Consider the following 27,599-nt stretch of genomic DNA (forward strand, 5'->3'; position numbering starts at 1 on the left):
ATAAGTATTTAATATATTGTTGATTTCCTTGAATCAATGGTGGCAATGAAAATTATCATTAATTTGTATTAATTTTATGTGCATTGTTGCAGAAGAAGTAGCATCAACGTCGCTAAAATTTTTCAACAACAAACACCACTTGTAAAAGCATCCCTTTCTGAATGAAAATACGAAAGCTCAATAGGAGGGAGTAGGATTTTCTCCCCTCTTTTTTTTCTCTCCCTTTCCCTCCTCTCCTATTTGAAGGGTCACGGTTAAGCCACGTCAACATCTTATATTAATTTTTTAGAGAAAGAGAAAGACAAAATAGAAAATGTGAGAGGAGGGAGTGAAAGGACATGGAAAAATGATGAGCGATAATCATAGTCCCAATAGGAGGACTAGTTAAACACTTCGTAACGCGACCAATGGTTCTACGTGAAAAGGACTAGCAGTACCCTCCGAAGAGTAGCAACCGCAACAAGACAGGTCCCTTCCCCATCCCTAGCCACCCTAATGCCACCATTACTACTGCACTCGCAAAAAGCATAATAATAAATAATATTCATCCAACTGTGACGCAGATGACTGCGGTGGTAGTCCTTTCCTTCTTCTCTCCTGTGTCAGTGAGAGTTTTTCTCCCTAGATGAGACTTATTCTCACCTCTTGTCTGAGGTTTTCCTTCTTGATTTTCCGTTCAGCTGCGTACCCTAGCTATGGCCAGGGTCGGTGGCAATCCTTTCCTATCTTCTTTTGTTTTTTTCCCTCATTCCTTTCTGTTACTGTTTTCCCCCTGTTATCCATCCCGATCAGTGTGACCTATGCACCCTTATTGCCATCATTCCTACTCAATTATGTCCTTAGATCCATCCCTCTATCTTCATGTCCCCCAGTTAACGCCTACAAATCCAGTCATCCCCCACAAATCCAATCTCCTCTATCTTCGGCTTGGCTCTGCCTTTCATCAATTTATTCTTGGAAAAAGCGTATGATAGGGTCCCAAGAGACATTCTTTGGAGGATTTTAGAGAAGAAAGGAGTACGAGTAGCATATATCCAAGCTATACAGGATATGTATGAAGGAGCAAAGACTGCCGTAAGAACTCATGAAGGACAAACCGAAAGCTTTCCCATAACTGTAGGATTACATCAAGGCTCATCCTTAAGTCCTTACCTTTTTGCGTTGGTAATGGATGAGTTAACAGGACATATTCAAGATGATATTCCTTGGTGTATGCTTTTCGCAGACGATATAGTGTTGATAGATGAAACTCAGGAAGGGGTAAATGCAAAGCTTAACCTTTGGAGAGAAGTGTTGGAATCTAAAGGTCTTCGCCTAAGCCGATCAAAGACAGAATATATGGAGTGCAAGTTCAGTGCAAATGGAGGCCAAAACGAGTTAGGGGTGAGGATCAGAGATCAAGAAATACCAAAGAGCGACCGTTTTCGTTACCTAGGATCTATCTTGCAAAAGAACGGAGAATTAGATGGAGATCTCAACCATAGAATACAAGCTGGATGGATGAAGTGGAAGAGTGCATCCGGCGTGTTGTGTGACCGCCGTATGCCACTGAAGCTCAAGGGAAAATTTTATAGGACGGCAATAAGGCCGGCGATGTTGTATGGCACAGAATGTTGGGCGTTAAAGCATCAACACGTACACAAAATGTGTGTAGCGGAGATGAGGATGCTTCGTTGGATGTGTGGGCACACGAGAATGGATAAGATTAGGAATGAGGATATCCGGGGTAAAGTAGGAGTAGCCGAAATTGAAGGAAAGATGAGAGAAAATCGGTTACGGTGGTTTGGACATGTGCAAAGAAGGCCTACTGACGCTCCGATTAGAATATGCGACTATGGGACAGAGGTTCAGGGCCGAAGGGGTAGAGGAAGACCTAGGAAAACTTTGGAAGAGACCCTAAGAAAAGACTTAGAGTACTTGGATCTAACGGCGGATATGACACAGGACAGAACACAATGGCGTTCTAAGATTCATATAGCCGATCCCACTCAGTGACTCGGATTTTCCAAGTCTCCAACCGAGAAGTTTTCCTCACTCGGGAAATTAAGGGAACACTACCTCAACCTACATGCTCCACTCACAAAGCTTCAACATACAAGCTTCAACAAAAGAAAATTCAAAGAACTTAGCGAAGAAGGCTTTGGTGTATTTAACACAATACGTTGAAATGAAGGAAAGCTTATTTATTGATATCCCCGATAAGTTACAAATATGTACATATACTTGAGCCAAAATAAACAAACAAGAGGGAGCATTCACAAAGGTTGCTTAGGAGAAGTCTCAGCAGTCGGTAGAGCCCCAGAAAGAGAAGGCACCGGAGGGGGATCATTCGGAGCCTCAGTACTGGACAAAACCCTCGAAGGAGGAGGCATCAGAGGTTGATCATTTGGAGCTTCATTAAGCGGTACAGCCCCAGAAGACGAAGGCAATAAATGCCTTTGGAACAAACCCACAAATCTCTGATGATCAAGTAAAACCTGACCATCAGATTCCTTCATCTGGTCAAGCTTCCTCTTCATGTTTGTAGCATAGTCATGTGCGAGCCGGTGCAACTGTTTATTCTCATGCTTGAGCCCTCTAATCTCCTGTTTGAGACTCATCACTTCAGCCGCCAATGATTCAACTTGGCGGGTTCGAGCAAATAGGCGTTGGGCCATATTAGACACAGAACCTGCACACTGAACACTGAGAGCCAGAGAATCCTTAACAGCCAACTCATCAGACCGTTTGGAAAGTAGTCTGTTATCTTTGGGAGTGAGAAGGTTCCTGGCCACTACCGCAGCGGTCATATCATTCTTCATCACGGAATCCCCAACGGTAAGAGGACAAGTAGGGGAGACGAAGGATGAGCGCCATATGTTGTCTGAAGAAGGCGGGGCTGCCTCTTCAACAAGGTTCAAGTCAAAACGACGGTCGGAGGGGCCAGACATTTTCAAAGGTGTTGAAGAGAGAAGAGGTCGGACAAATCAAGATCTTAGAAGTGCAAGAATGGAGCTTCTACTGGTGGATACTCAAGTGTGCTTTGGAACTTAATGTCAGCCCCTATAAAAATCTGCACTCGACGAAGCTTCAGAAATCGAAAAGGCGCCTGCTCAGAAATCGAAGAGGCGTTTGCTTTCTCAAAAGCTGGGCTGCTCAGAGACCACGAGGGTCGATCTCAGAAATCGAAGAGGCGTTTGCTTTCTCAAAAGTTGGGCTACTCAAAGACCACGAAGGCCGATCTCAGAAATCGAAGAGGCTTGCTTTCTCAAAAGCTGGGCTGCTCAGAGACCACGAGGGCCGATCTCAGAAATCGAAGAGGCACCTACTTTTCCAGCCTTGTCAGCACCTGTCACACGCACACTCAGCTTTGCGGAAATTATGGGCATTCTGTCGAAGATTTCTGGCGAAGTAGAAAGCACATGAATCGTACTGTTCAATCACCCACTTCCCACATGCAACAGTAACTCATGGGTACCACAGATAACTTTGCCAAAGTTCTCTGACAAAGTTGAGACACGTGAAGCTTGCAGCTCCCGCTACATCGCTCTGACCAAGAAGAGTAAAAGAATTGCAAAGAAACAACACTAACAAAGTTTAGACACATAAATTTTGAAGGTCTAGCTACCATATTATTACCCACAAGGGTAAAGGAACAGTACCACTGCTGGATAATTGGAAAGTCCCGGTGTGTCAACCTCTGTGCTTCGTGGCAAGGTAGACTAGCAAACATGCCCAACCTTTACTCACATTCGAGAAAACACTCCCAACAGGATTGCTTGCTCCAAAATCGAAGAGGCACCGCCCTCCGAATCTCGAGAGCCAGACTCCCAACATGATTACTTTCTCAAAAATCGAAGAGAGGGTAAAGGAACAGTACCATTGTTGGATAATTGGAAAGTCCCTGTGTGTCAACCTTTGTGCTCCGTGGCAAGGTAGACTAGCAAACATGCCCAACCTTTACTCACATTCGAGAAAACACTCACAACAAGATTGCTTGCTCCAAAATCGAAGAGGCACCGCCCTCCGAATCTCGAGAGCCAGACTCCCAACATGATTACTTTCTCAAAAATCGAAGAGAGGGTAAAGGAACAGTACCACTGCTGGATAATTGGAAAGTCCCTGTGTGTCAACCTCTGTGCTTCGTGGCAAGGTAGACTAGCAAACATGCCCAACCTTTACTCACATTCGAGAAAACACTCCCAACAAGATTGCTTGCTCCAAAATCGAAGAGGCACCACCCTCCGAATCTCGAGAGCCAGACTCCCAACATGATTACTTTCTCAAAAATCGAAGAGACCGCTCTCCGAATCTCGAGAGCCAGACCCCCAGCAGGATTGCTTTCTCAAAAATCGAAGAGGCATCGTTCTCCGAATCTCGAGAGCCAGACCCCTGACAGGATTGCTTGTTCGAAAACCGAAGAGGCACCACTTTCCCAACTTCAAGAGCTGGATCTCCTTGGATAAAGCTTGTCTGTAATCTTCACACGCAACATTAGCTTTCCAGATACCACAGACCACTTTTTCAAAGTGCTCTGATAGAGTTAAAACATGTGAAGCTGACAGCTCCCACTACCGTGCTATGACCAAGCAGGGTAAAGGAATAGCATTATTACTTGATGTTAGGGAGACTCCTATATATGTCGACCTCCATCCCTAACGGACAGGCAGACCTGCAAAAATGCTCAACCCTTTCTCTTATCTGAGAGGGCACTCCCAACGAAGCCTTTCGACATATTCAGCTTTCTTTCCCCCGGATAATACCTCTGTAAACAAGCTATACTAGAGCAAGAATATCTCATATCATCAGGGTTAAAAGCAAGAGTATCCCATATCATGCTTTTTCCCTGTCTTTTCCTTTGGCCTTGTTCTTACCTGCAAGACAAGGAGAAAGAGAGCAATCAGTCAGCACTTGGAATCAAGCTTCCAGCCAGGAACTGACTGCCTGGAACCCCTTACCTGATTACTTACCTGGCATTGCTCTCGAGTACTCATCTTCAACATCTTATGCTTCCAGGGAAGATACCGCATATGCTTGAGGAACAGATAGGGCAAGTGAGAAGGATACAAGGAAGCATGTGGAGACAAGCGTAACAGCACACGTGCCGATACATCCACTACTCTGTCAAAAGCAAAAGTATCCCATATCAGAAGGGTCGAACGTACTCTAGATTTGATGGACTTGTTTTGACCCTCAAATTCTTCAATCGGCCTTATACTCTGGAGGAAACCAGAAAACCCTCCAGCCCTGTTCAAGAATAAGCCTGTGGAAAGTTACTTCTTCAAAAGCAAAAGTATCCCATATCATCTCTTCTCATTTTTCTTCTCTTTATCCTTCATGCTGCCTGCAAGATAGGGAGAATGTGAACAATCAGCCGGAGCTCTGATTGCTTACCTTGTCTGTCACCTCTTTCAGCAGATCCCCTAGCCCGGCGACTTGGGGGACTCCTACTACATGGTTTGTATCGCGCTTGACCAAGCCTGAAACTACAAGTAAGCTTCAAGTGAAATTGATACATTACCTTGTGCATCTCCACCAGTTACAGATACCACCCCTGGATGGAGGAAGAGTACTTCTAGAGAAGATGCCACATCTACCTATGAGACAGATAAGGCAAGTCAAGACGATACCACACTCCGGTACTTAGAAGTTTCGTGGTTACGAGATCATTCTCCCACAATATTTCCTAATGTCATTTGTACTAAATCATTCACTTGTACTCACTAAAGGAGAGCTTGAACCTATGTACTTGTGTAAACCCTTCACAATTAATGAGAACTCCTCTATTCCGTGGACGTAGCCAATCTGGGTGAACCACGTACATCTTGTGTTTGCTTTCCTATCTCTATCCATTTATATACTTATCCACACTAATGACCGGAGCAATCTAGCGAAGATCACAAAAAGTGACCGTTTTCGCTACCTAAGATCTATCTTGCAAGAGAACGGATAATTAGATGGAGATCTCAACCATAGAATACAAGCTGGATGGATGAAGTGTAAGAGTGCATCCGGCGTGTTGTGTGACCGTCGTAGGCCACTGAAGCTCAAGGGAAAATTTTATAGGACGGCAATAAAGCCAGCGATGTTGTATGGCACAGAATGTTGGGCGGTGAAGCATCAACACGTACACAAAATGGGTGTAGCGGAGATGAGGATGCTTCGTGGGATGTATGGGCACACGAGAAAGGATAAGATTGGGAATGAGGATATCCGAGGCAAAGTAGGAGTAGCCAAAATTGAAGGAAAGATGAGAGAAAATCGGTTCCGGTGGTTTGGACATGTGTAAAGAGGGCCTACTGACGCTCCGGTTTGAAAATGTGACTACGGGACAGAGGTTCAGGGCCGAATGAGTAGAGGAAGACCTAGGAAAACTTTGGAAGAGACCCTAAGAAAAGACTTAAGTACTTGGATCTAACGGAGGACATGACACAAAACCGAGCGCAATGGCGTTCTAGGATTCATATAGCCGACCCCACTTAGTGGGAAAAGGCTTTGTTGTTGTTGTTGTTGTTGTTGTTGTTGTATTCGATCTGCAGTCACTTTTAACCGCGATCTGTTGTGGTCCATTGAGAAGGTGTGTAGAGTTCCAGTATGCATATTAGCTTGGGTGTCGACACCACCTCATTCTCTCAGTCTGCCTTTATTGGCAGTGTCCCTTGTGGGACTCCACCATTGATTCTACACTGGATGCTTACCTCGTCTACTGGTTACACATGTTCTCCTTGCCGCAGAATATGATTCCATGACCACCACAAAGACAATATGAGCCTCATGAAGGACAGCAAACCACTCCTTGGACATGTCAATCGCCATTCGGAATAGCCTTTCTTTAATGCGACGAGATTGCAACAAACTTATCTGAAAAGACAAGGGACTAACAAACGACATGGAACATTTTATGTAGAGCCTCGATGGGCTTGTACATGCCCTGTTTTCCCTCAGCCTGTTTACCTGCTTGAAGTTTCATTTCCAAATATTGTTTTGCTTCATTTCAATTTTTTTTGGCTTTAGCTTGCTCAAATAGTTTGCGTGGAACATTGTAGTTTATCTTACTATGTTTTCGGTTTGGTAGGTCGCTTAAGCTCTACTTGAACCAGTGAAACTTGCTCGGTTATGTGAGCTCGAAGTACCTATAAATTAGGAAAAAAGAAGAAATCTTGAATCACACGATTGCTCAGAGAAGAAGAACACGATCGCAAGCAAGAAACAGAAATTCTTGATCAAACTTGAAGAGCGGAAGTAGAAGAAGGGTCGAGAAGAATTGTGCGAGCAGTTATGGCGATGGATACCATGTTAATGTACATAGAGATTGAAGAAATAGAGAGAATCAAGAACTAGAGAGAGAAAGATATAGAGAGAGGAGACTGAATATTCTTTGTATTGATTACTTAATGATCAAGTCATTACATTGAAGCTTATATAGCACACAGCTAACAAAGACAATATGAGCATCATGAAGGAGAGCAAACTACTAAATGCACAATCTTACACTATTTAATATATCCTAACACAACCTACAATTGAATATCAGAGTGCGCCACGAACAAGATTACAAAATAGAATATTATTAAACAAACAACAATGCCGAAAAGACTACAAAACCCTAAGGGTGCGTTTGTTGCACCGGATTATCTCAGAATGGACTAGCTTCAAGGACTAAGTTAGACTGGCTTAGGCTAGACTAAGCTGGATTGATTTAGTGATGCGTTTGGTGCAGTGTCGGACTAAAAAACAGAATAACTAATAACTATAATATTATATTATATAATACACATATAATAATATTTTATTATTAATTCAATAATATTTTATTACTAAATCAAACTTTTTCCTTTTTATTTCTAAAGTACACGCACCACCTCTCTCTCTCTAGAGAGTTCTTCCCTTTTCTTCCTCTTTAATTCGTCCCCGTCACTTCCTTTCTCCATCTTTTTTCCTGCAACACAACATCCTTCAAATCATTCTTCTTGCAAATCGTCCCCATGCTACTCTCCTCTCCCTCTCTATCTCTCCATATCTCTTTGTCCCAAAGCTACTCTCTCCCCTTCTCTATCCATTATTTTCGAAATTTTCTGGGGAAAAGGAAAAAAATTTGGAAATTTTATGGGAATTTTCGGGAATAAAGAAGAATTTTGCTATTGGGATTGTTGTTTATCATCATTTTGCATATATGTTTTTGAATTTTGGTGTTGAGATTTAGGCAGTGGGTGGGGCTGGGTTTCAGATCTGAATATGGGTTGGCAAACAGAGTTGCCCAGAAGCATTTTTGCAGATTTGCAGTTCACAAGCCTTGCTGCATGTGATCGTTCTACGCAAGTTTGGAGACGGGATCAGCAATCCCATGGTTTTTAGGGGGCTTTGCTAAGACTGGCTAGGCCCTGTTTTAGTCGGGGCGAGTGAGAGCTAATCTCATTAACTCTAAGCCCCCTGGGGAACAATCACGGGACTGGACTAAGCCTTAGTCTAGTGAACTTTAGTGAAGGAAAACAAACACCCCCTAAGAGGCTACATTGTGACTAACTTATTTCTCAAACTAAATTACAAGCAATATTTATAAAAAAACTAAACCTAAGAATCCCTAACTAGGATGGGCTAGGCCCAAATCCTAAACTAACAAGGAAAACCCAAATATTAAAATAAACATAAATATTAATATTTTCCAACACCCCCCGGGGTCAAATTCATGGCGGTACACGACATGAGTTTGCCAATAGACAATGTGGATGCAAGCTTGTTATGCTAATTTTACGATGCCAATTTCAATACGAAATTCCATCGGTACAAGTGCAAGATTCCAAATTCCAGTGCTATGCCAGGGCCAATGCCATTGAAATGCCAATGCCAATGCTAATGCCAATTTCCAATCCAAGTTCAAGCTACCATGTCCAATAGCGAGCTTTCGAACAAGCCTGAACAAACAAGCAAAAAACCCAACTTTCACAACGTTACTCGAGTAGTCACCAATCCAAACACTCGAGCAATCGTCACAGAAGGCAACACCAAACCTCCTAATACAAGCCAAACAACATCAACAAACTCATTGTGGGCCTGCAACTTCAAACAAAAGTGGACCCCAAAGACTTCTAACCAATTTTTTTCCCTTGCCCGTGTGGGGATGCAATGCAGGAAACGATGTGGTGATGCATCTGGTGAGATGCAGATCAAACGATGGAGTACAGGACAATAATGAACGACAAACAATGAACAGCGACAATTTTATTTATTTATTTATTTATTTTACTTCCACCAATTTATCTAAACTAGAACAATCAAACAAAGGAAGACGACAACAAATTGACATGCGACATGCAAGAGCAAATTAAATCTCGAAGAATCAAACCTGCTCTGATACCAAGTTGTATATCAGAGTGCGTCACGAACAAGATTACAAAATAGAATATTATTAAACAAACAAGAATGCCAAAAAGGCTACAAAACCCTAAAAGACTACATTGTAACTAATTTATTTCTCAAATTAAATTACAAGCAATATTTATAGAGAACTAAACCTAAGAAACTCTAACTAGGATGAGCTACGTCCAAATCCTAAACTAACAAGAAAAACCCAAATACTAAAATAAACATAAATATTAATATTTTCCAACACCTACTCCTTGGACATTTGGAATAGCCTTTCTTTAAGGTTACGGGATCGCAACGAACTTTTCTGAAAAGAAAAGGGACTAACAAACTACATGGAATTTTTTATGTAGAGCCTCGATGGGGATGTACATAATGGTTTTCCTCAGTCTGTTTACTTGCTTGAAATTTCATGTGAAAAAATTGCTTTGCTTCCCTCTTTTTTTTTTTTTTTTCTTCAAATAATTTGTTAAGATGTTTGTTTCTTGCATTCTGGATGGCTTGGCTACTTGGACCCTTTTTTTCTTTGGGCATGTAACTTTTTGTTGTTCAATTTTTTGGCTTCAGCTTGCTCAAATGGTTTGCGTGAAACATTGTAATTTATTTTACTATGTTTTTGGTTTGGTAGGTCGCTTAAGCTCTACTTGAACCAGGGAATCCTGCTCGGTGATGTGACCTCGAAGTACCTATTAATCAGATAAGCAAACCCAACTTTAACTTGCAGGTGCACAAGACCAATAGTAGTATAGTAAGAGCAAGTATATGAAGTCGTCCCCACAAGTATTGATATTTACTTTAATTTGAGTCTCAACTCAATTCAAATTCAAACTTTTAACAAAATAGGGCTGAAAATTATCTATTCTAAAGTTGGTGGGCAATTGGCCTGTTCATGGCTACAGTAAAACAAATGCCCCTCGATTTCATCTTATTTGCAAGAAACCCATATGATATGGGCTGGGTTGGGAGGGTAATTCTCAAAAGTTCAGAGGGTTATTTTGTCCACATGGTTTAGCACGGAGCCACTCGATTTCATGCTATTTACAACATTACCAGCCATATGGGGCTGGGTTGGGAGGGTAATTCTTAAAAGTTCAGAGGGTAATTTTGTCCGTTTGGTTTAGCACGGATTGCTGGGTTACATGCGTGCGCTCTCCTCTCATCTCTCACTCTTCCTCTTCCTCTCCTACGCGAGCACTCTCTCATCTCTCACTCTTCCTGTTTCTGTCCATCTCTAACCCTAGCAGCCATAACACCATCTCTGGAATAGCATTAGCTAGTGATGGGCAAAATACCCATGGATTTGGGTAACCGTGGTTACCCGCCCATTTAAAGTTCATGGTTATGGTTATGGGTAACCGTTTAGATGAATAAACAGTTATGGGTATAACCATTTATCCATGAAATTTAAATGGGCGGTTATGGGTATTACCCACGATTATAACGGGTATCCATCGGTTATGGGTATTATCCACGGTTATAACGGGTATCCATTTACCCATTTAATTTAATATATGTAAAATTAAAAAAAAAAATAAAAACAGTAAATGAAAAGTCAAATTAGAATTAACGTCAACTTTTTGCTGCCATGAAGTTGGAATTGAAAGAACCTGAGATGAAATTTTGTTGGTTTTGATTATTTGGAGGAGAAAATGTCGATGGACAAAAAGTGCTTGTGGAATATTTGAAAAAATGTGGAAGATTGTGAACCAATTGATATTATGTACTTTTGGAATTTTGTTATGTTCAAGTTAAGAAAGAAGCTTTTAGTTCCTTTAACTTTACCATAAAGTTACATCTGACAAGGTTAATTGACGTTATTTTGTAGCTTTGAATCATCTAGTATTCAAGACAATGACTACTTTTTGTTTTTAGAAGCTTTACTTTGTAATCATATGGATTATAATTAAAGATTTGCTTAGGTGTAGCAGAAAAATATCGTTCGTAAATTATTATTTCAATTATTGAAATTGTATAAGGACTTAAATGACTACAATAAGGAAATGCATGCTAAAATGTACCTATAACGGTGTTTAATTGTCAGAAAACAAAAATTATGATTCTTTTGTAATTTTCAAGTTGTTAAAAAAAAACATGTAGATAGGTTAAAAATGGTTAAATGGGTAAAAAAAGGATAAATGGGTAAATGGGTAAATGATTATGGTTAAATGAGTAAATGGTTATAGTTAAATGGGTATACGGTTATAGGTATGGTTAATCGTTTATAAACCTTCGATAGAAATCAAAGGAAAAAAGGCCAACATTGTATCTGCCTCACATAACAGCTATCACTGTTCTAAGACATCAGACGTTTGCTATAAAAACGAAACAATACTTGATTACTCAAAGATGAGTAAGAATTCGTACTCAAAATTTCTCTAAATTATTCATTGTCAATTTATAGAACTTCATGTTTATAATTAAAACCGTTCATATTATAAATCACCCAATATTATACTATAGAGACTGATGTGATATGTTGATTACTCATTTCTCTAATGATAAATGGTCGTTATGATGAAGAAAGCCCAGGCTCCATTATAAAATTAACCGATAACATAGGGAGCACTTAATCACTTATAAGTACATACAAAATCCTTTTTTATCTGAATTACAAAACCCTTTTTTATCTGATGTATAATTCATACTTTCAATACGCATCTTCAATACGTATGACGAATTTCAAGCTTAGTCCAAGTGGCATGGAGCACGTGCAAGTGTTGGACTTCACACATAGAATAATCTGCTCTGATACTATGACAAAAGTTGAAGTTCTACTATAAAACTAATTGGCAATATGAGAAGTAACTCAATTATTTATAAATACATGCAAGGTCATTCTTTTACGCGATATACTCTCAACATTTCACTAAAGCAAATATGTACAACCACAAAATGGACCAAATAATTCACTTGACAAAGTAGGACTCACTCAAGACAATATTATGTTTCTTAAAAATAGGACTCGAGTACTCAAGACAATATTATGTTTGTTAAAATGGAAATGGAGCTTCTGATTACACCCAACTTTTATCTCTTCTAACCCAACAAACTCTTTTTATTCTATAAGATTTTAAAAACTTAACATCTACTCTCCACACGATATATCTGTTAAAATGGAAATCAAGCTTCTGATTACCCCTTTCTAGTCCTTCTCTATCGTACACGATATATCTGCTCATCCAACAACAACCCTTCCTAATCCTTCTTTATCATTTTTTTTAGGTTGTTTTATAGACATCCCGCAATGTTATGAATCCACCTCACATCCAAAAATTTCCTCAAAAATTCCAGCTTTGTCCCTCATAGTTCTGAAGCCACCCCACCCCAAAAACAAAAAGAAACACCAAACATCTCCGTTTGACGAGCACCCATCCCAAAACCCCATCAACATAGTATCTCCGACCTCTCTCCTCCTCTCCTTAACACCCTGTGAGTCCCAACACCCAAACTCACCAAGCTCGTTTCCAAAGAAAATACAAAAGAATGTAATAGTCCTTCATTTCAATTAAGCAAGAAAATCCCCAAATTCTAGGGGTGTATACTCGCAGAGAATTGTAGAAACACACACTTATAAAATGAAAATTAGAAGTGCAGAACTACATATTAAATCAACAAGCACTAATTGTCTTGGCAATTGATACCATATATCAATGACAGAGAATTCATATGAACGAGAATATGAACTTTAGAAAAGGTGGTGCCATGGTGAGTGGATGTGTGTGAGGTTGTTGCCTGCCGGCAAATAATAGGATGGTTGGATTTTCTTTTTCTCACCTTAATTCAAATAGGGATAAAAGAGAAAGTTCACTTGACAAATTTTAAGTGTGAGATGTCTTCATAAGATTGTGGGGTGTTAATTGAAGGCCCAAACACAGAAAATACAAAGCAACATATGAGCTTCCAAAACAACAGCAAAAGAGAAGCCCAACCAGATAGCTGAGCCCAATATGGAAAAACACACAAGAAAACCCTAAACTCCTGGATCCTCTGCCGGCAAAAACACACAAGAAAAACACAAAATAGAAGACATGGTATTAGAAGAGACCAAAACCAACAAATCATTCATACACCCAATTCACAAAACGAACATCTGTAAATTTTACAGCAACCTATTTCCAGAAATTCATAATATCAAGAAACACTTTATAGCATACCAAATTCTACTACCCCATAAATTTTACAGCAACCTATTTCCAAAAATTGAAATCTAATTACACAAACTAAAATTGAAATCTGGACCTAGCAAAACATTCAGAAAGAGATGTGAAGGGACCTTCAGAATTGAGGAAACAGAGAGGAATTCCGACGGAGGGTGGAGTGGAGGAGAAGCAGATGGGTGGGTAGTGGCTGCTGTCTTCCTTCGTCTTTGTCTTCGTCTAACGGAGTGGGAGAGAAATCAGTTTCGCAAGGTTTCTCAAATATAATTCATAATCGAACATCTGTGAGAAAGTGAATCTACAAACACTTCAGTTTCATAGCAAATGCTAGTAGACATCTTTTTCGACAAAAGTATAAAATTAGGTTCAAATGATCGAAAAACGAGTTTAAACCAACTTTACTACTTTCAAAAATCACTCTTTCTTTCATATACAGTGTGCACACATACACAGATCACAGATACAAACTTTCATAAAATCGTCGATATGGAATCCTAATAGACCTTACCACTTTGAGAAGGAGCCGTCTTATCTGAAGTTTCTGAATACCGATGAGCTTCTGCAACACTATGTCACTGATCATTGACAAAACCTCCACTGTAATTGCCTGTTCGGATATCAAATGAAATGAAGATCACCAAAAAAAATCCCAATTAACAACTTGTTACACTCATATTACTCAGCTCGAAAAACCAATTAACTACTAATCACAATTAAGGAATACGAGCTGAAAATACATCATCTTTGAAAAAACCTAGATGAGAAAGCAATCTAGACGTACAAAAAAAAAAATTCAATCTTTAGGGGTTTCCTCAACTTTCTCGGGATCCAAACAGGGTTTTAATATAGAAAACAGAGGAAATCAAGATATCCCAGAATAAAAGTGAGACTGATAATTTGATGAAAGGCATAGAATTTGACCTTGGTTCTGGGTGATGCTGAAGCTGAAGCAAGTACTACTGCAACCCCTTCTTTGCAATCGACCCTATCAGAATTTCTTCGTCACAAAATAGTGGAAGAACGTATTGGTCATTGTAACACTCACCAAATAAAACCCTAATTATCATATGTTGAACGATTAAAGCAAAAAGCAAAACATTGAGAGAGATAGATGTGAAGGGACCTTCAGAATCAAAGAAACGGCGAGAATTCTGACGGAGGTTGGAGCGGAGGAGGAGCAGATAAGTGTGTAGTGGCTGCCATCTTCCTTCATCTTTGTCTTCGTCTAACGGAGTAGGAGAGAAGAGCGAGATAGAGTGAGAGAGAGGGCGAGATGAGCGAGAGGGAAGAGAGAGACTGAGTGAGCGAGAGGGTAGTGTCTGGACTCTTCCAATTGCACCTCCATTTAGGGCTGGAAAAAAATCCCAAAAATCCCAAAGAAAATTGAAAAAATCCCGGAACCGAACCGAAAAAATTTCAAACCGAAAATCCCAAAAATTTTGGTACCCAATACCGAACCGATCCCGAAATTTTGGTACTGGAATTGATCTCAAGTTTTTAGGATTTCTGTAATCCCAAACCGAACCGAAATAAAAAATATATATGTAGAATTTTAATAGCCGTCAGATTCGATTGAAAATTTAATCTCAACCGTTGAATATTATCAAACATACTCAGAACAACAACAGAACTCACTCACTCACACCACGACTCACGCAGCCACGCTCACCCTTTTTGACCTTAGACTCAACCTCGCTCACCATCATCACCCTCGCCGATTTCCTTCTATGTTTTCGAATCCGGCCACATAAGTGTCTCACCTAAGTCACGACTCACCTCTCTCTCGACTATCACCTCTCTGATCTCTCTCTCAGTCTCTCTTGACTTCTCATCCATCATAGATAGTGGAGGATGAGCATTTGTCTCTCGACATCGACTGTGCACTGATTCTCTTCTCCCCCAAATCAGGTAAATTTTGGAATTAATTTAGGGTTTGAAATTTAGTTTAGGGTTGGAATTCTAGATTAGGGTTTGTGAAATTTAATTTAGGGTTGGAATTCTAGATTAGGGTTTAGGGGTTGAAATTTAATTTAGGGCTTGAAATGTAGAGGTTGAAATATACCTTACTGGTTGAAATTTAGGGGTTGAAACTTACTTCACCGTTTGTTTTTCACACAAATGTTTCTCCATACAATAGGTGCATTCTGAATTAAGGAAATGGCTTGAAGCAAACGTCAGTTCTGAAGTTGATGCATCAACCCGGATTATTTATGGAGGTATCTTTTTACACCTTTACCGCATCATTTTGTTGTTTATCTGCTTATACATCCCAACCTTTTCTCAATTACAACTTTGAAGAACCTAAAATATATTTATGTTGACTAATGTGTATTCCCCCCACCCCACCCTGCCAAGAGGAATAATATCTATAGAAATAATATAAGAGTCAGCTGACTTTCTGAAAAGTTGTATAACTGTCCCAATAATGAAGCATTATGACATTTTGTATACATGTTTCTTGTACCCTTAAGTATGGCCTTTCAAGTCTTAATTCTTGTACCCTAAACCCTAAGATTGGATGCTTACTAAAACACAATTTACCTAGACTTTGGTGAAAAAGCGAAACTCGAAAAAGACTAGAGGATAGGAATGATCTGTTGTACGGATAGAGGCTATCATCTGCCAAAATCACTTTGAGTCATAAATATATTTGTTCTCTTGTGAAGAATTCATTATGTCTTGTGTTTGAATTAAGGAGTCCACTCAGTTTTCATGTCTTGTGTACATATGGGAAAGATGAGGGGTCAACTTATCTTTCTCTGTTCGCTTTCTCAACAATTGGTTGAATCGAATAATTTTTTTAGGTCTGTGAATGGTGCAAACAACAAAGAATTCGCAGGTCAGCCTGATATCGATGAATTTTTTGTTGGTGGAGCTTCTCTAAAGGTAATGATCATAGGTTATGCATACTAATTGCGATCTCCCAGTTTCGTTAGTAAAAAAAAGTTTACTTATCCCTAGTAAAAAAAAAGTTTGGTTATCCCCGCATTCTTACATTTATGTTTCTCTCCAGCCTAAGTTTATTGACATTATCAAGTCTGCGGAAGTGAAGAAGAGTGCCTAGAAGACTGAAGAGTTGGACCTGGTGTGACTTTTAGATCTCTTATCTTTGAGGTAGCGAATATTTTCCGTGCAATTTTACACGTACTTCTTGTGAGGAAATAATTATGCTTCTTTTGAGTTAAGGTTGCATGTTGTTTGCCAAGCCTTGAGGCATATGTAGTAGAAATTGAATAGGTAGATCACAGATGCTATTAGTAGAAATTGAATAGGTAGATCATAGATGCTATTGTGCACATATTGGCAGATTGGTTGTATACTTGTATGTCAAATTTTAGTCCAACAGACTAGCAGATTGGCAGCCTGGCTATATGTCAAATTTTCAATATAAAAGGTTGAATTTTAGCCCAAAAGCATAATATGTCAAATTTTAGTCCAAAAGCCCAAAACCATTTCGGGATTCTCGATTTGTCTCGAAATCCCGAAACTATTTCGGGATTCCCGAAAAATTGGTTTGGGATCAGTATTGAAATTGGGATTCCCAAAAATTTCGGTTTGGGAATCAGGACAAGGGTTTCGATTCGGTAACCACCCCTAATTATGAGTAATTTGGGAAAATTTTAAAAACATTGCCTATTTTTTTCAGTTGGATGGCCAAATTTTTAACAACTTGGGCGATGCATGTATTCGTCGCGCAAAAACATTTTGCGAGACGCGGTTATTTCGTTGGGCAAACACACTTTGTGCGACGCACCAACCAATACGTCATGCAAAAAGTGTTTGCGCGACGGAATAACCACGTCGCGCAAAGTGTTTTTGGCGATGCACCAGTTAATGCGCTGCGCAAAGGTTGTTTGCGCGATGGATTGGCTGATGCGTCGCACAAGGTAATTATTATTTTTTTAAATATATTATAAAGTTTACTGAAAATTTAACTTTATTCCCTTCAAATTTAATTTTTTTTACATAAAACCCACAATAATATATTTTTCTATCAAAAACCCGATCCAAACTACAATAATAAATTTAAAGCTACTTAATAAATATATATCATTTAATTTCTTAAGTGTTATACGTACAAAATAAATAAATTTAAAGCTACTTAATAAATAAATATACCATTCAACTTGATGGGATACGCATTCTACGAAACTAGTTTCAAAGATCCAACCGTTAAACTTGTTTGTATATACTTCGAGATCGCATACGCCAAAATTCGCAAAAAATAAGCATTCAAAGATCAAGTAATGGGACAAAACTTTTCAATGGTTATAAACGAAAAATCACGATTTAATGGTTATTTTACTCCGATTTTGATGAATTTTACAGCTACACTCCTTAACCCTATATGAATACAATGAATGAATTCAATTTCAATTTAAAATATTTACACTAGTGGATACCACAAAATCTTATGTTATACTTAATAAAAATGAAAGTAGAAATAAACTCTAAGTGTTAGTGAATCTATCATTTTGATGGAGTATGCATTGTACAACCGTTGAAGTGTCACTGGCGGAAGAGATGGAGAACTGGTGGTTGAAGCGTACCCAAAGATCAGATTGCTCGAATACAAATTCGGAACTGATAGCTGCGTCGATGTTACCCCTGTAATTGGCAAAGAAGGTGGCAACGAAATGGACCCAAATGACGGAATCTGAAAGACCCTCTCCAATGATGAAGGTCGGGAAGCCGTCTTCAGCTGTCAAATCTCCTCCAGCTTAGTGAGTTGGAGGTCAGCTTGTTGAGAGCTCCAGGATGCTTGAAACTGGTTCTACATTACCATCAACGACATGATAGCCCGCTGCATCTCCGCCATTCCGGACTAATCTGCTTCTTGGTGTGATGAGATTGCCGTCACCTTCTCGTTCATCTCCTGAAGTTGAGTTGCGAACTGCTCTTGCTAAACATCCATAGCTACCAACGTAGAACTTGACTTTTGCGGAGCTTGATTTTTCTAGCCATCAACTTGGCTCTGAGGCCAATTTGGTGCGTTAATTTGTATACGAGAGAAAATAAATTAAAAAGACGAGGATTTCATATATAATATGCCTTCAAGAGGCAGAACCATTACACTATATAGTGGATCATATGGGAAAACCCTAGTAATCGGGTACTACTGCAACTATGATTCAGTGATGCGCAGCAGCATGGCCCTGTAAATGGAAATGACAGATATTTAATAGAAATGACAGCTAATACTGAAGGGTCAAAACATTAATTATCGCATCAATCCTCTCCTCTCTTGACCCATCATTGGCTAGTGTATCGTATCATTTTTAGGGTAATTAGCAAGAATAATCTATTTTTGACATTTAGTTGCAGAAAGATCAGGTATCGTTATGTCATCTTTATGTCGTCGATATCTAATCTATATGTCACCATTGTTAAAAAATGATCATTTTGCAATCAAATATCAAAATGTGATTATTTCTGCTAATTGCCCTAATTCCTATTTTCCAAATGAAAGAATAGTACTCTTAGTCGAACTCGAGTATTGCAAGTGTACAAACAAGGGTCAAAGGTAGTATTTTACATAATAGGGCGTCATAATCTACTACATTGAGACATTATTTTTGGGAGACGAAATCTACTCTTAAAGATAGTGTCTAAATTGCCTCAACTTACAGTATTGTTCTAATTAAATATCGGGAGAGAGCGATTTCTACACCCTAAAAGATAAGTTGATTTCATTGAATCAATGGTGGCAATGAAAATTATCATTAATTTGTATTAATCTTATGTGCATTGTTGCAGAAGAAGTAGCATCAACGTCGCTAAAATTTTTCAACAACAAACACCACTTGTAAAAGCATCCCTTTCTGAATGAAAATACGAAAGCTCAATAGGAGGGAGTAGGATTTTCTCCTCTCTTTTTTTCTCTCCCTTTCCCTCCTCTCCTATTTGAAAGGTCACAGTTAAGCCACGTCAACATCTTATATTAATTTTTTAGAGAAAGAGAAAGACAAAATAGAAAATGTGAGAGGAGGGAGTAAAAGGACATGGAAAAAGGATGAGCGATAATCATAGTCCCAATAGGAGGACTAGTTAAACACTTCGTAACGCGACCAATGGTTCTACGTGAAAAGGACTAGCAGTACCCTCCGAAGAGTAGCAACCGCAACAAGACAGGTCCCTTCCCCATCCCTAGCCACCCTAATGCCACCATTACCACTGCACTCGCAAAAAGCATAATAATAAATAATATTCACCCAACTGTGACGCAGATGACTGCGGTGGTAGTCCTTTCCTTCTTCTCTCCTGTGTCAGTGAGAGTTTTTCTCCCTAGATGAGACTTCTTCTCACCTCTTGTCTGAGGTTTTCCTTCTTGATTTTCCGTTCAGCTGCGTACCCTAGCTATGGCCAGGGTCGGTGGCAATCCTTTCCTATCTTCTTTTGTTTTTTTCCCTCCTTCCTTTCTGTTACTGTTTTCCCCCTGTTATCCATCCCGATCAGTGTGACCTATGCACCCTTATTGCCATCATTCCTACTCAATTATGTCCTCAGATCCATCCCTCTATCTTCATGTCCCCCAGTTAACGCCTACAAATCCAGTCATCCCCCACAAATCCGATCTCCTCTATCTTCGGCTTGGCTCTGCCTTTCATCAATTTATTCTCATATTCGATCTGCAGTCACTTTTAACCACGATCTGTCGCGGTCCATTGAGAAGGTGTGTAGAGTTCCAGTATGCATATTAGCTTGGGTGTCAACACCACCTCCTTCTCTCAGTCTGCCTTTATTGGCAGTGTCCCTTGTGGGACTCCACCATTGATTCTGCACTGGCTGCTTACCTCGTCTACTGGTTACACATGTTCTCCTTGCCGCAGAATACGATTCCACGACCACCACAAAGACAATATGAGCCTCATGAAGGAGAGCAAACCACTCCTTGGACATGTCAATCGCCATTCGGAATAGCCTTTCTTTAATGCGACGAGATTGCAACAAACTTATCTGAAAAGACAAGGGACTAACAAACGACATGGAACTTTTTATGTAGAGCCTCGATGGGCTTGTACATGCCCTGTTTTCCCTCAGCCTGTTTACCTGCTTGAAGTTTCATTTCCAAATATTGTTTTGCTTCCCTTTTTTTTTTTTTTCCTTCAAATAATTTATTATAATGTTTGTTTCTTGCATTCTGGATTTGACGGCTTGGCTACATGATTTTTTTTCTTGGCATGTGACTTTCTTGTTCTTCAATTTTTTTTGGCTTTAGCTTGCTCAAATAGTTTGCGTGGAACATTGTAGTTTATCTTACTATGTTTTCGGTTTGGTAGGTCGCTTAAGCTCTACTTGAACCAGTGAAACTTGCTCGGTTATGTGAGCTCGAAGTACCTATAAATTAGGAAAAAAGAAGAAATCTTGAATCACACGATTGCTCAGAGAAGAAGAACACGATCGCAAGCAAGAAACAGAAATTCTTGATCAAACTTGAAGAGCGGAAGTAGAAGAAGGGTCGAGAAGAATTGTGCGAGCAGTTATGGCGATGGATACCATGTTAATGTACATAGAGATTGAAGAAATAGAGAGAATCAAGAACTAGAGAGAGAAAGATATAGAGAGAGGAGACTGAATATTCTTTGTATTGATTACTTAATGATCAAGTCATTACATTGAAGCTTATATAGCACACAGCTAACAAAGACAATATGAGCATCATGAAGGAGAGCAAACTACTAAACGCACAATCTTACACTATTTAATATATCCTAACACAACTTACAGTTGAATATCAGAGTACGCCACAAACAAGATTACAAAATAGAATATTATTAAACAAACAAGAATGCCGAAAAGACTACAAAACCCTAAGGGTGCGTTTGTTGCATCGGATTATCTCGGACTGGACTAGCTTCAAGGACTAGGTTAGATTGGCTTAGGCTAGACTAAACTGGATTGATTTAGTGATGCGTTTGGTGCAGTGTCGGACTAAAAAACAGAATAACTAATAACTATAATATTATATTATATAATACACATCTAATAATATTTTATTATTAATTCAATAATATTTTATTACTAAATCAAGCTTTTTCCTTTTTATTTCTAAAGTACACGCACCACCTCTCTCTCTCTAGAGAGTTCTTCCCTTTTCTTCCTCTTTAATTCAACCCCGTCACTTCCTTTCTCCATCTTTTTTCCTGCAACACAACATCCTTCAAATCATTCTTCTTGCAAATCGTCCCCATGCTACTCTCCTCTCCCTCTCTATCTCTCCATATCTCTTTGTCCCAAAGCTACTCTCTCCCCTTCTCTATCCATTATTTCCGAAATTTTCTGGGGAAAAGGAAAAAAATTTGGAAATTTTATGGGAATTTTCGGGAATAAAGAAGAATTTTGCTATTGGGATTGTTGTTTATCATCATTTTGCATATATGTTTTTGAATTTTGGTGTTGAGATTTAGGCAGTGGGTGGGGCTGGGTTTCAGATCTGAATATGGGTTGGCAAACAGAGTCGCCCAGAAGCATTTTTGCAGATTTGCAGTTCACAAGCCTTGCTGCATGTGATCGTTCTACGCAAGTTTGGAGACGGGATTAGCAATCCCATGGTTTTTAGGGGGCTTTGCTAAGACTGGCTAGGCCCTGTTTTAGTCGGGGCGAGTGAGAGCTAATCTTATTAACTCTAAGCCCCATGGGGAACAATCACGGGACTGGACTAAGCCTTAGTCCAGTGAACTTTAGTGAAGGAAAACAAACACCCCCTAAGAGGCTACATTGTGACTAACTTATTTCTCAAACTAAATTACAAGCAATATTTATAAAAAAACTAAACCTAAGAAACCCTAACTAGGATGGGCTAGGCCCAAATCCTAAACTAACAAGGAAAACCCAAATATTAAAATAAACATAAATATTAATATTTTCCAACACCCCCCCCCGGTCAAATTCATGGCGGTACACGACATGAGTTTGCCAATAGACAATGTGGATGCAAGCTTGTTATGCTAATTTTACGATGCCAATTTCAATATAAAATTCCATCGGTACAAGTGCAAGATTCCAAATTCCAATGCTATGCCAGGGCCAGTGCCATTGAAATGCCAATGCCAATGCTAATGCCAATTTCCAATCCAAGTTCAAGCTACCATGTCCAATAGCGAGCTTTCGAACAAGCCTGAACAAACAAGCAAAAAACCCAACTTTCACAACGTTACTCGAGTAGTCACCAGTCTAAACACTCGAGCAATCGTCACAGAAGGCAACACCAAACCTCCCAATACAAGCCAAACAGCATCAACAAACTCATTGTGGGCCTGCAACTTCAAACAAAAGTGGACCCCAAAGACTTCTAACCAATTTTTTTCCCTTGCCCGTGTGGGGATGCAATGCAGGAAACGATGTGGTGATGCATCTGGTGAGATGCAGATCAAACGTTGGAGTACAGGACAATAACGAACGACAAACAATGAACAACGACAATTTTATTTATTTATTTATTTTACTTCCACCAATTTATCTAAACTAGAACAATCAAACAAAGGAAGACGACAACAAATTGACACGCGACATACAAGAGCAAATTAAATCTCGAAGAATCAAACCTGCTCTGATACCAAGTTGTATATCAGAGTGCGCCACGAACAAGATTACAAAATAGAATATTATTAAACAAACAAGAATGTCAAAAAGGCTACAAAACCGACTACATTGTAACTAATTTATTTCTCAAATTAAATTACAAGCAATATTTATAGAGAACTAAACCTAAGAAACTCTAACTAGGATGAGCTACGTCCAAATCCTAAACTAACAAGAAAAACCCAAATACTAAAATAAACATAAATATTAATATTTTCCAACACCTACTCCTTGGACATTTGGAATAGCCTTTCTTTAAGGTTATGGGATCGCAACGAACTTTTCTGAAAAGAAAAGGGACTAACAAACTACATGGAATTTTTTATGTAGAGCCTCGATGGGGATGTACATCCCGGTTTTCCTCAGTCTGTTTACTTGCTTGAAATTTCATGTGAAAAAATTGCTTTGCTTCCCTCTTTTTTTTTTTTTTTTTTTCTTCAAATAATTTGTTAAGATGTTTGTTTCTTGCATTCTGGATTTGACGGCTTGGCTACTTGGACCCTTTTTTTCCTTGGGCATGTGACTTTTTGTTGTTCAATTTTTTGGCCTCAGCTTGCTCAAATGGTTTGCGTGAAACATTGTAATTTATTTTACTATGTTTTCGGTTTGGTAGGTCGCTTAAGCTCTACTTGAACCAGGGAATCCTGCTCGGTGATGTGACCTCGAAGTACCTATTAATCAGATAAGCAAACCCAACTTTAACTTGCAGGTGCACAAGACCAATAGTAGTATAGTAAGAGCAAGTATATGAAGTCGTCCCCACGAGTATTGATATTTACTTTAATTTGAGTCTCAACTCAATTCAAATTCAAACTTTTAACAAAATAGGGCTGAAAATTATCTATTCTAAAGTTGGTGGGCAATTGGCCTGTTCATGGCTACAGTAAAACAAATACCCCTCGATTTCATCTTATTTGCAAGAAACCCATCTGATATGGGCTGGGTTGGGAGGGTAATTCTCAAAAGTTCAGAGGGTTATTTTGTCCACATGGTGTAACACGGAGCCACTCGATTTCATGCTATTTACAACATTACCAGCCATATGGGGCTGGGTTGGGAGGGTAATTCTTAAAAGTTCAGAGGGTAATTTTGTCCGTTTGGTTTAGCACGGATTGCTGGGTTACATGCGTGCGCTCTCCTCTCATCTCTCACTCTTCCTCTTCCTCTCCTACGCGAGCACTCTCTCATCTCTCACTCTTCCTGTTTCTGTCCATCTCTAACCCTAGCAGCCATAACACCATCTCTAGAATAGCATTAGCTAGTGATGGGCAAAATACCCATGGATTTGGGTAACCGTGGTTACCCGCCCATTTAAAGTTCATGGTTATGGTTATGGGTAACCGTTTAGATGAATAAACAGTTATGGGTATAACCATTTATCCATGAAATTTAAATGGGCGGTTATGGGTATTACCCACGATTATAACGGGTATCCATCGGTTATGGGTATTACCCACGGTTATAACGGGTATCCATTTACCCATTTAATTTAATATATGTAAAATTAAAAAAAAAATAAAAACAGTAAATGAAAAGTCAAATTAGAATTAACGTCAATTTTTTGCTGCCATGAAGTTGGAATTGAAAGAACCTGAGATGAATTTTTGTTGGTTTTGATTATTTGGAGGAGAAAATGTCGATGGACAAAAAGTGCTTGTGGAATATTTGAAAAAATGTGGAAGATTGTGAACCAATTGATATTATGTACTTTTGGAATTTTGTTATGTTCAAGTTAAGAAAGAAGCTTTTAGTTCCTTTAACTTTACCATAAAGTTACAACTGACAAGGTTAATTGACGTTATTTTGTAGCTTTGAATCATCTAGTATTCAAGACAATGACTACTTTTTGTTTTTAGAAGCTTTACTTTGTAATCATATGGATTATAATTAAAGATTTGCTTAGGTGTAGCAGAAAAATATCGTTCGTAAATTATTATTTCAATTATTGAAATTGTATAAGGACTTAAATGACTACAATAAGGAAATGCATGCTAAAATGTACCTATAACGGTGTTTACAACAACAACAACAACAAAGCCTTTTCCCACTAAGTGGGGTCGGCTATATGAATCCTAGAACGCCATTGCGCTCGGTTTTGTGTCATGTCCTCCGTTAGATCCAAGTACTCTAAGTCTTTTCTTAGAGTCTCTTCCAAAGTTTTCCTAGGTCTTCCTCTACCCCTTCGGCCCTGAACCTCTGTCCCGTAGTCACATCTTCGAACCGGAGCGTCAGTCGGCCTTCTTTGCACATGTCCAAATCACCGGAGCCGATTTTCTCTCATCTTTCCTACAATTTCGGCTACTCCTACTTTACCTCGGATATCCTCATTCCCAATCTTATCCTTTCTCGTGTGCCCACACATCCCACGAAGCATCCTCATCTCCGCTACACCCATTTTGTGTACGTGTTGATGCTTCACCGCCCAACATTCTGTGCCATACAACATCGCTGGCCTATTGCCGTCCTATAAAATTTTCCCTTGAGCTTCAGTGGCCTACGACGGTCACACAACACGCCGGATGCATTCTTACACTTCATCCATCCAGCTCGTATTCTATGGTTGAGATCTCCATCTAATTCTCCGTTCTCTTGCAAGATAGATCCTAGGTAGCGAAAACGGTCGCTTTTTGTGATCTTCGCTAGATTGCTCCGGTCATTAGTGTGGATAAGTATATAAATGGATAGAGATAGGAAAGCAAACACAAGATGTACGTGGTTCACCCAGATTGGCTACGTCCACGGAATAGAAGAGTTCTCATTAATTGTGAAGGGTTTACACAAGTATATAGGTTCAAGCTCTCCTTTAGTGAGTACAAGTGAATGATTTAGTACAAATGACATTAGGAAATATTGTGGGAGAATGATCTCGTAATCACGAAACTTCTAAGTATCGGAGTGTGGTGTCGTCTTGACTTGCCTTATCTGTCTCATAGGTAGATGTGGCATCTTCTCTGGAAGTACTCTTCCTCCATCCAGGGGTGGTATCTTTAACTGGTGGAGATGCACAAGGTAATGTATCAATTTCACTTGAAGCTTACTTGTAGTTTCAGGCTTGGTCAAGCGCGATACAAACCATGTAGTAGGAGTCCCCCAAGTCGCCGAGCTAGGGGGTCTGCTGAAAGAGGTGACAGACAAGGTAAGCAATCAGAGCTCCGACTGATTGTTCACCTTCTCCCCATCTTGCAGCAGCATGAAGGATAAAGAGAAGAAAAATGAGAAGAGATGATATGAGATACTTTTGCTTTTGAAGAAGTAACTTTCCACAGGCTTATTCTTGAACTGAGCTGGAGGGTTTTCTGGTTTCCTCCAGAGTATAAGGCCGACTGAAGAATTTGAGGGTCAAAACAAGTCCATCAAATCTAGAGTACGTTCCACCCTGCTGATATGGGATACTTTTGCTTTTGACAGAGTAATGGATGTATCGGCACGTGTGCTGTTACGCTTGTCTCCACATGCTTCCTTGTATCCTTCGCACTTGCCCTATCTGTTCCTCAAGCAGATGCGGAATCTTCCCTGGAAACATAAGATGTTGAAGATGAGTACTCGAGAGCAATGCCAGGTAAGTAATCAGGTAAGGGGTTCCAGGCAGTCAGTTCCTGGCTGGAAGCTTGATTCCAAGTGCTGACTGATTGCTCTCTTTCTCCTTGTCTTGCAGGTAAAAACAAGGCCAAAGGAAAAGACAGGGAAAAAGCATGATATGGGATACTCTTGCTTTTAACCCTGATGATATGAGATATTCTTGCTCTAGTATAGCTTGTTTGCAGAGGTATTATCGGGGGGAAAGAAAGCTGAATATTTCGAAAGGCTTCGTTGGGAATGCCCTCTCAGATATGATGAAGGGTTGAGCATTTTTGCAGGTCTGCCTGTCCGTTGGGGATGGAGGTCGACATATATAGGAGTCTCCCTAACAACAAGTAGTAATGCTATTCCTTTACCCTGCTTGGTCATAGCACGGTAGTGGGAGCTGCCAGTTTCACATGTTTTAACTCTGTCAGAGCACTTTGAAAAAGTGGTCTGTGGTATCTGGCTCTCGAGATTCGGAGAACGATGCCTCTTCGATTTTTGAGAAAGCAATCATGTTGGGGGTCTGACTCTCGAGATTCGGAGAGCAGTGTCTCTTCGATTTTTGAGGAAGTAATCATGTTGGGAGTCTGGCTCTCGAGATTCGAAGGGCGGTGCCTCTTCGATTTTGGAGCAAGCAATCTTGTTGGGAGTGTTGTCTCGAATGTGAGTAAAGGTTGGGCATGTTTGCTAGTCTACCTTGCCACGAAGCACAAAGGTTGACACACAGGGACTTTCCAATTATCCAGCAATGGTACTGTTCCTTTACCCTCTCTTCGATTTTGAGAAAGTAGTCATGTTGGGAGTCTGGCTCTCGAGATTCGGAGGACGGTGCCTCTTCGATTTTGGAGCAAGCAATCTTGTTGGGAGTGTTTTCTCGAATGTGAGTAAAGGTTGGGCATGTTTGCTAGTCTACCTTGCCACGAAGCACAGAGGTTGACACACAGGGACTTTCCA

General features: G+C 39.7%; 1 protein-coding gene across 4 annotated transcripts; it reads left to right on the forward strand.

Moving 5' to 3' along the window:
* Nucleotides 1–959: 959 nt before the first annotated feature.
* On the forward strand, nucleotides 960–6,500 carry LOC126625941 (uncharacterized). Of its 4 annotated transcripts, XM_050295069.1 has the most exons (3): nucleotides 960–3,150; nucleotides 3,216–3,696; nucleotides 3,915–4,316. In XM_050295069.1, exon 1 carries the CDS (start codon nucleotides 1,051–1,053, stop codon nucleotides 1,993–1,995), a length of 945 nt encoding a protein of 314 aa, XP_050151026.1. In that variant the 5' UTR covers nucleotides 960–1,050; the 3' UTR covers nucleotides 1,996–3,150; nucleotides 3,216–3,696; nucleotides 3,915–4,316. The 4 variants fall into 4 exon arrangements, with proteins under 4 accessions (XP_050151026.1, XP_050151027.1, XP_050151025.1 ...); XM_050295070.1 differs by lacking the exons at nucleotides 3,216–3,696; nucleotides 3,915–4,316 and adding an exon at nucleotides 6,345–6,500 and having other exon boundaries at nucleotides 960–1,873; XM_050295068.1 differs by having other exon boundaries at nucleotides 960–3,914; nucleotides 4,133–4,316.
* Nucleotides 6,501–27,599: the final 21,099 nt, after the last annotated feature.

This window comes from Malus sylvestris, chromosome 6 (genome assembly GCF_916048215.2).
Source record: "Malus sylvestris chromosome 6, drMalSylv7.2, whole genome shotgun sequence".
NCBI classification, from domain to species: domain Eukaryota; kingdom Viridiplantae; phylum Streptophyta; class Magnoliopsida; order Rosales; family Rosaceae; genus Malus; species Malus sylvestris.